Source organism: Bacidia gigantensis (genome assembly GCF_019456465.1).
Source record: "Bacidia gigantensis strain McMullin 20006 chromosome Unknown contig_245, whole genome shotgun sequence".
Lineage (NCBI taxonomy): Eukaryota > Fungi > Ascomycota > Lecanoromycetes > Lecanorales > Ramalinaceae > Bacidia > Bacidia gigantensis.
In genome coordinates this window covers 654185-662515 of record NW_025408601.1, presented here as the reverse complement: position 1 = coordinate 662515, position 8331 = coordinate 654185, and the positions used below count along the sequence as shown (strand labels likewise).

The window sequence follows — 8331 nt, the reverse complement described above, 5'->3', positions numbered from 1 at the left end:
AATTAGCAGTACATAGAAGGCTCAAATTATTCCTAGTATCCAATGCTAAAGAACTTTAAAGCTTATAGCCTACTCTTATAGCATTTTCGAATTAGGCTATTGAAGGGCAAATCCTATCACCTAGGTAAAAAACTAAAGACCCGCTCGATTTGTAGATGGGAAGGTTCTTATTAATAGGCATAATTAGCTAATTATTGTCCTTTGAAACAATTGCATAAAATACCCGAAATGAGCTCGCTAAGAGCGGTAAGAAAAGGTTCGAGGCCACCCACGGAGTTAGCTAACCTCCGTGCCCACTAGGGAGTGCATTGTCGGTTTACTATTTTGTCCTTAGACGGTAAAGTGTTTTGAACTCAATTATGTATATAGCGTAAAACAATACAGCTATAAAACTCCCTATTTCCCCGCAATTATGGGCGTATCACGTCACCAGTCTAGCTCTGCACCGGGATGTACTTCACATTTCTTACAGATTCTATAATACACACCGTTACATCTGCCAGCGACTTGACAACGCTTCCATCGCACATTGCATCCGTACGCCTTACAAACTCTGTACCGGTGCTCATTGTTGGCATATTCACATTGACTGTTTTTGCAGAAACCAGATTCCCCTAAACTCGTCGTCATTTTCTCTATCCGTTATGGATTTTGTTATGACAATAGCCCTCCTAATCACGACGCGGAATCTAGGAGTAATTGTCAGCTCAAAGAGATTCATTTCATTTTGAGTGGAATGGCGTAGAGGTACTTCGATGCCGAGGACTAATACTGGTCGGCGAAAGATTGAAAGAAAAAGAAGAGTAGACTCACCTTTGGCGGTAGACACAATCTAGCTTACCGATCTAACGCAGTTGCCGGTACCAGTGGAGTGGCTGTCGACGCTTTATTACATGGGCAGGGCTCCTCCTTTATATGAAGAGCCTTGACGGTCTTGGCGGCTAGACTATGGACTTTCAGAGTGAGTTAGACGATCGGCATCACGTGTTCCAAACCAAAAACTTTGGAGCAATCATCGCCGAGCACTAATGCATTCATCATACACAAGGTACGACTCGCTCCATTATCACCCTGCAAGAATTACGGCTACTTATTCTTGATTTGACAGATCAAATAGGAAAGCTTAAAGCTCGCATCTGGTTAGGTATACGATGTTTTGCTTGGCTCAAGTCGAGAGTGAAGCAGACAAGGCTGAAGCTAAATGGTAGTGGTGCGCTCTGGAGGGATGGCTGCCGGCCCTAGCCTTCCCAGTACGGCGGAAAGGGCGTTTCAGTGAAAGTATGCGTCCAAAGATTACTGAATGAATTCGCCGCGGTTGCTGAGAAGAATAAGAGCCAGCTGCCTCCAGGCACGGCTTTGGTTGCTATGAAGTAAGTTGTTGAAACATAAAACGGCCGAAAAGGTCAGTTCCGTCGCTGGATACAAGAGCAGGGAGTCGACGTAACAAAGCAAGAACGATGAGCGCAATGTCCAACAGAAAGTCAAATGAGGCTGAAGCGGTGTACTGGGTGGGGACTGTCCACGTTTCCCCACTCCACATATGGAATCCTATTGGAGAACACGGTCCTCAATCCGGGTGCAAAAAGGCTTTCCATCGGTCACATAAGAGGCGACGTCTTGCTTGAAGGGGAATTAAGAGAATCTTTCTGCGATTGCTATAGATCGTTCTTGAAGAATCGACTACTCAATTGTACTCTGTTGATAATGGCTTCTAGACAAGACAGCCACCTTGGGGATCCAACCCTCCTGGCGAAGATGGACAAATTGCGTGGGAGAGGAATAAGCGAGTATATACGGCTTCCGAAGTGAGGCTTCCTGGCTTCAAATAACGTCGTGCACGATGCTTATTCTTTTGTTCTAGCTCATTGTCGTTGGGGATCAATCCAGTGGGAAGTCCTCGGTCCTGGAAGGTCTCACCGAGCTACCGTTTCCTCGCGATAGTACCCTGTGTACACGCTTTGCGACGCAGATAATTTTTCGCAGGGCCGAGCAGGAAAGTGTAACAGTCTCCATTATCCCATCTCCATCGACCGACGCTGCACGAGAGGCAAAATTGAAAGCTTTCACAGATGATAGCATGAAGGTTTTCTCGGCGGATGATTTCAAACGCCTGCTTGCGAAGGTACGTCGCTCCAGTCACTACGGGCACTGCCTTGATATTTGGACTGAGGAAATTGAAGGCTAGCGAAGCTATGGGCATCCCTACTCCTGAGTGAAATACTCGATATGGCAGCAGAAGTCGACCCGTCCGGCCAGCGGACACTGGGAATTCTCACCAAGCCAGACCTGGTGGATAAAGAAGCGGAACAAGACATCATAGATTTGGTCCGAGGCCGGAAGAAGAAGCTAAAGCTCGGATACTGTGTTGTTCGAAATCGAGGCAAGCAGGAACGAAATCTCACCTCGGCCGAACGCAACCGCGGTCCCACTAAACAGACGTCTGAGCAGCAGCGGAGATATCTCTTGGGAATCGCTACGAAATTTCAGGAAATCACGACCTTTGCGGTAGAGGCTCAGTACGGACGGCACCAATTTTTGAAGGAGAATAAAACTGGGGCTGGCGACACTCATCATCGATTTCAACGCGGCGTTCTCTGAAAGCCTGGAGCAAAGAGGGCACGCGGTGAATTGTCTCACATTTTCTCCCAGTAAGAGTCCCTGAAAGATCAAAACGATGCGGTCTCGCAAGCTGAAGCTCAAAGGATGTTCTTCCAAGTGGTCTGGAGAAGAGAAGCTTGTGGACGGTAAGGATGACAGGTCCATGACGATCGAACCTCTCGAGTATCCTGAGCTAATGAACATTTTGCCCGCTGTGTCGACTCCCCGTCCTCCACTCTCGGAGAGCATATTGGAGTGGATTGAGCGGGAATACAAGTCGTCCAGAGGCTTCGAGCTCGGCACCTTTAATCCGTCGATCTTCCCGACTCTTTTCCAAGAACTCTCAATGAAATGGGGAGACCTTGCAGGGGCATACGTCACCAATGTCATAGCAACGGTTCACTATTTCTGCAACACCATCTTGACACGTCTCTGCCCGGAAGAACGAGTCATGACTGCACTTTGGTCCTTGTTGATCGATGAGCTCCTTCAGATATATCGCAAAGTGGTGGAGCATATCCAGTTTCTCCTGCGGACGGAGCGTTCCGGCAACCTGTTAACGACAAATCACTACTTCAGTGAGACCTACGCGCTGGGGGTGTACGCCACAGAGGTTCCTTCCACAAATTGAGGCAGGGCGTACGCGCTGGGGGAGTACGCCACTGGGGCGTACACCCCAGGGAGTACGTGAAAGACGGCACCATAAAGGCCGGTACCATGAAAGCAGGCACCATAAAAGCCGGCACCTGTGAGAGATGGTACTGTGAAAGACGGCACCGTAAAGGCCGGTACTGTGAAAGCAGGCACCATAAAAACCGGCACAGTGAGAGACGGTACTGTGAAAGCAGGTACCGCGAAAGAGGGTACCGTGAAAGCCGCATCTACAAATATACCCGGGGCGTACGCCCACCGTGTAAGGGGCGATCGAAGCTTCAAGTTCTTGCGAAGGATGCCTGAGGCAGTGTGAGAAATATCCATTTAAGTGCCCCGACTGTGATACCCTCCTTTGTGAACCTTGCAAGACTAAATTATTGTTGTAGGGGGCAAAGAACCTTGCATAATTAGATTATAAGACCTATTAGATAGAGTATAGCTTAAAAACATTATTCCCTAATATGTCGAAATAATAGACATTAAACACTTATATAAACCTATATATATATAAGTACTAGAAATATCTTTATTATAAATTATAAATTTTATAACCCTTTATATCTCTAGTCTCGACGAGCTATATAAAGCGTAAAAAAAGTTTATTAAAGTAAAGCTTTATCCCTATTCCTATACTATTAATAGATCTTTTTTTAGAGGTACTTTTTTATTATATCTTTATCTTATAATCTAATTACTTTAGAGTATAACTATAGCAATAAAAGTATATCTAGAAGTATTAAAAAGGAGATTTAAAGCCTATTTACTAGTAATACTATTAAAATATACTTATACTTAATAGACTTTTAAAAAAGATATTTATATTTATAGAATTAAACTTGCTTATTTAGAAAACCTAAGTCTATTATAATCTAGTATATATTCTATAATTTCCTTTAAAGTACTATATAAATATTAATTATTATAATATATATATTAGTATATTTTTTCTATTCTAATATTTCTGCTTAACCTAGGGTTTTCTAGTACTAGTTAAAAACCAAAATAAATAGTATATAAATTTTTCTCTAGAATAAATAATACTATACTATTAACTATATTAGCGGCTATAAAGGGTTCTCTACTATAATAAAGCTATCTATATCTAGGCTATATAGGCGACTATTTAGAAGCTAAAAGCTAATTATACTAACTTAAAAGATTATATTAATATATAGATTTATATATAAATTTTTAGATAGTACTTCACTATCTATTAATATATAGCTAGGTTATAAAATTAGTATATATAAAGGGCGGACTAGTAAACTAATAAACAATTTAATTGCAAAGAAGTCTATAAGATAACTAAATAGTTACTTAGTTTTATACCTTATAATATAGTAATTAAAATACTATACTAAATTAAGTAGAAGATAATAAATATTAAAATTAGTAACAACTTATATAAATAAAAGAGAGAGAGAGTATTTAAGAAATAAGAATAGGAGGCTATTATTGCAATTCATAAGCTATAAGAGGTCTTATAAGAAGATATCTTAGGAAAGATCTAATACTGCTAAGATGCTATTTATATATAAGGCTAGCTCCCTTTGCCCTATAATAATAATAGACTAAGTAATTTAAATTAGTATCTTATTAGAAAGTTAGAACTAGCTTTAAAATTCAGCATTCTACTCTTACTTAAGTTCTATTACTTTCCTTTTAATTATTATTACTAGAGTTGTAGTTATCTTTAGTCCCTATTATTTAACTTGACCTATATAGAAAATTATAGCTATTTATTTGCTATTTATAGATGTCTTACTAGATTTTTATAATAGATAAAGTATATTATAGCTAAGGTTAGCTGCTTTTACTATATAGAAGATATAAGGCTTAAAGTATTTTTAAATTAGCTTTTTAAGGAGAAAATTATACTTAGTCTAGTAAGAATAAGGAACTAAATAATAAAAGCTAATAACTTATATTTTTTAATATCTTTAATATATTTTATTGTATTATAGTAAGAAAGTCCTTAATACTATAGCTATCTTTTTATATATCTATATTTTTAAATATAACTAAATAAGGTTTAAAAATAAAAGTTTCTAGCTTTATTAACTTTATTATAATTAATCTAAAGCTATAAATATTATTTTTCTTATTATTAAGGTTAAGTTTTTTATTTCTAATAATAGACTCGCTAATATTAGCTAGAGCTTGTTAGCAACATTAATATCCTTTTATAGTACTAACTAATTTTCACTCTTCTATTAAAGTTAAGAAGTACTATACTATAGCTTAGTACTCTATAATAATGCTTAAGTTCTTTATAAAAGTATAAAAGTCTTTTTAATAGTTATTTAATTAATATAAGTAGCCCTTAAGCAATATAATTAAAGATAGCTAACCTCCTTATAGATTATAATAATTTAAAAAGCTTTTAATAGACTTAGTAATATACTAGTAAGCTGTTAGAAAGTAATATCTATAGTTTTAAATACTATAATAATATTATTACTATCTTTAAATATATCTTTAATCTATATAAAATAGTTACTAGTAAATAATATTATTTAATTAATATAGCTTTTGTTATTTTTTTTAACTTTTTTAATTACTACTAAATCTAGGTCCTTACTATTCTCTAATTTAATTATAGTTAGCTTAGCTAAATTAAGCGCTATAAATTCATTAAATAGTCCTTTTAGAATATTTTTAATAAGCTACTTAATATCTTTGTTATTAAACTTTAAAGTACTATTCTTCTTAAAAGATCTAAATTTAGAAAGGGTTCTAAGTTAATCTTTAGGAATAATCTTATTCAGTAAGTAAGTCTTTAGCGGCTTTAATAAGTCCTTTTAGGATAGAATACTCTTCTATATATAGAGGTTTAGCAGCGTTATTACTAAATTATTTTGTAATAGATCGTTGGCAACAGTAGGGCGAAAAGCCTAAAGCTAGGTAATAGGCCTTCTCTATTTATATATGCTTTGCTTGCCTATTACTAGGTGTATAAAAAATTATATAGCACTAAAGACCTCTTAGAATCTACCCTAGAGCATCTATATAGCTAAAAAATAGATATAAAAGCAGCTTAAATATATAGGCGCAGATAGCCAAAACTTGATAGGGAGTAGCTAAAATTAAATTACGCCTTTAAGTATAAAATACTAGTTTAAGCTTAATTTAGGAAAGCTATTTACTTAAAGATTTTTAGAGTAGTTATTTTATCTATAAGACTAGGTAAAAGGCTACTAGCTTTGTCTCCTCTTAGCTAGCTAGTAATTAAGTTCTAGCAGTTTTATATTAATATATAAATATACTTAAATAAAATCTTGCAAATAGTTTTAGATTTATTAATTTACTAAGATTAAACTAATAGTTAATTTTATACTACGTTTAGAAATAATATAAAAATTACTTATAATTAAAATATTTCCTTTATCTTTTTCTAAATATATCTCCAATTAATCCTATAAGAAACTTCCCAAGTCTATTGCACTATTATAGTAGAGAATATAGCAATACTTTCCGGTATACTATAGGTTGGGAGCTAATCTTCTATTTCTAAAGAACAACTATACTTAGAGTATTTAATAATGCTATATTAATTTAATTTAGAAAGCACTTCTTATATATTAAATATTTATATAACTATAGTCTAAAGTATCTTCCTTTAAAGCTCTATTAAGCAATTTAATAGTAGGTTTTTTATTACTTGCTACGTTAAATATCTTCTATTATAAAAGGATTTTATATACTCACCTAGATTAGTTAACTGCTATACTAAATAGATAATATATATATAAACCTGCAATTGGTTGAATCCTTGTATTAGCTCTTTTAGGAAAAGCAATTATACCGCGATCCTAAACCCGGTAGCTACTATAAAAACTTTTCCATAATCGCTAATAAGTACACCTAAGCAGTACAGCCTACTAAAGAGAGCTATGCGGAGATCGGACAGCCCTGAACTATCTTCGCTGTTTCTCGCTTTACTAAAAGGTCTTTTGTCTATGTTACTGGCTTTTGATTAAGGTTTATAGCCTTCTTCCATTCCCTTTAAAGAAACGCTTCCTTTTTCGTATTCGGGGGCGCGGTTAAACAGCTTCTGTGTAAAACTATCCCTCGGCTCTATCAAAAAATCTAGACTAGGTTTTCCGCCCTCACTCTAGGACGCAACAGTAAAAGGATAGCTTTGCAAGAAAGACTACAAACTGACGGACGGGATCTAAACGTTGATGTGTTGCCCTGCCTTCACTTTCTAAGATCGTAAAAAGAAAACTATCATTCTCACCGCGCCATTTTGTCTCGCAATCAAAGCTCTGGAGCAGCCGCGGTGGAGACTGAAATTTCTATACACAATGGCGAAGATCTGCATCACAATTTATGGTCGAGCTATCAGACGAGCGGCTGGAAGCAGTGGCCGGAGAAGACATCACATCCATCCAGCAACGTAAGAGCGTGGAGAAGGAGGTCGAGAGCTTGACGGAAGGGAGGAGAATACTTATAGCTTAGAAGTCTCCCTTAAACCATTTGCAGCGAGCTGTTGATGGCAGACTCAGTGTTCAGATAGACGTCTTCTTAGGAATCCTATCACTTTTCACATCAAGTCCATTGAAGCCTGCCGCGCTCACCGTCAAGCTAAGCACGCAAAAAATGGGAAGTGGCCTCTGCAGGGCTGAGTGCCAGTTCGTCTCATGGAAAGGTAGGTATACAGCACCTATGGGCGGCTCCGAAGAAAATGTAGAGGCGATGGAGGTAGGGGAAAGGAGCAAGTAGAAATTGGGTAGGAGAGGGCTGGGGAGGGGGGGAGGCAGGGGGGCAAGGATATAAGGGGTGGGAAAGGAAGGGGAGGTGAAGAACAAAGTAGGCCGAGATCTTGTGGCCACCGAAGTCAGGCTGTTCTCGAAACTACAACATCCAAGGCTCTGGCAAGGCGTGTTACGTTGAAGCTTGACGTTCTTCCCTCTTTCCGCGAGCGCTTCTTCTTTTCCTTCCACATATGCTCTTCCTTTTACCCCTCGTACGGCCCTGCTTGGCCCGATACGTTGCGATGGCGCCCCGAAGAACGGGGAGATCTTCCTCAGCCAGCTATGCCTCGGCTTGGACCTTGAGGACCCGCCCCTCGCCCGA

General features: G+C 37.9%; 1 protein-coding gene across 1 annotated transcript; it reads left to right on the top strand.

Moving 5' to 3' along the window:
- Window positions 1–1466: 1466 nt before the first annotated feature.
- On the top strand, window positions 1467–2598 carry KY384_005278 (uncharacterized protein; the record flags this gene model as incomplete). Its single annotated transcript, XM_044813779.1, has 4 exons — window positions 1467–1508; window positions 1716–1805; window positions 1862–2122; window positions 2191–2598. The coding sequence occupies 4 exons, from the start codon at window positions 1467–1469 to the stop codon at window positions 2596–2598; spliced, it is 801 nt and encodes a 266-aa protein (XP_044669080.1).
- Window positions 2599–8331: the final 5733 nt, after the last annotated feature.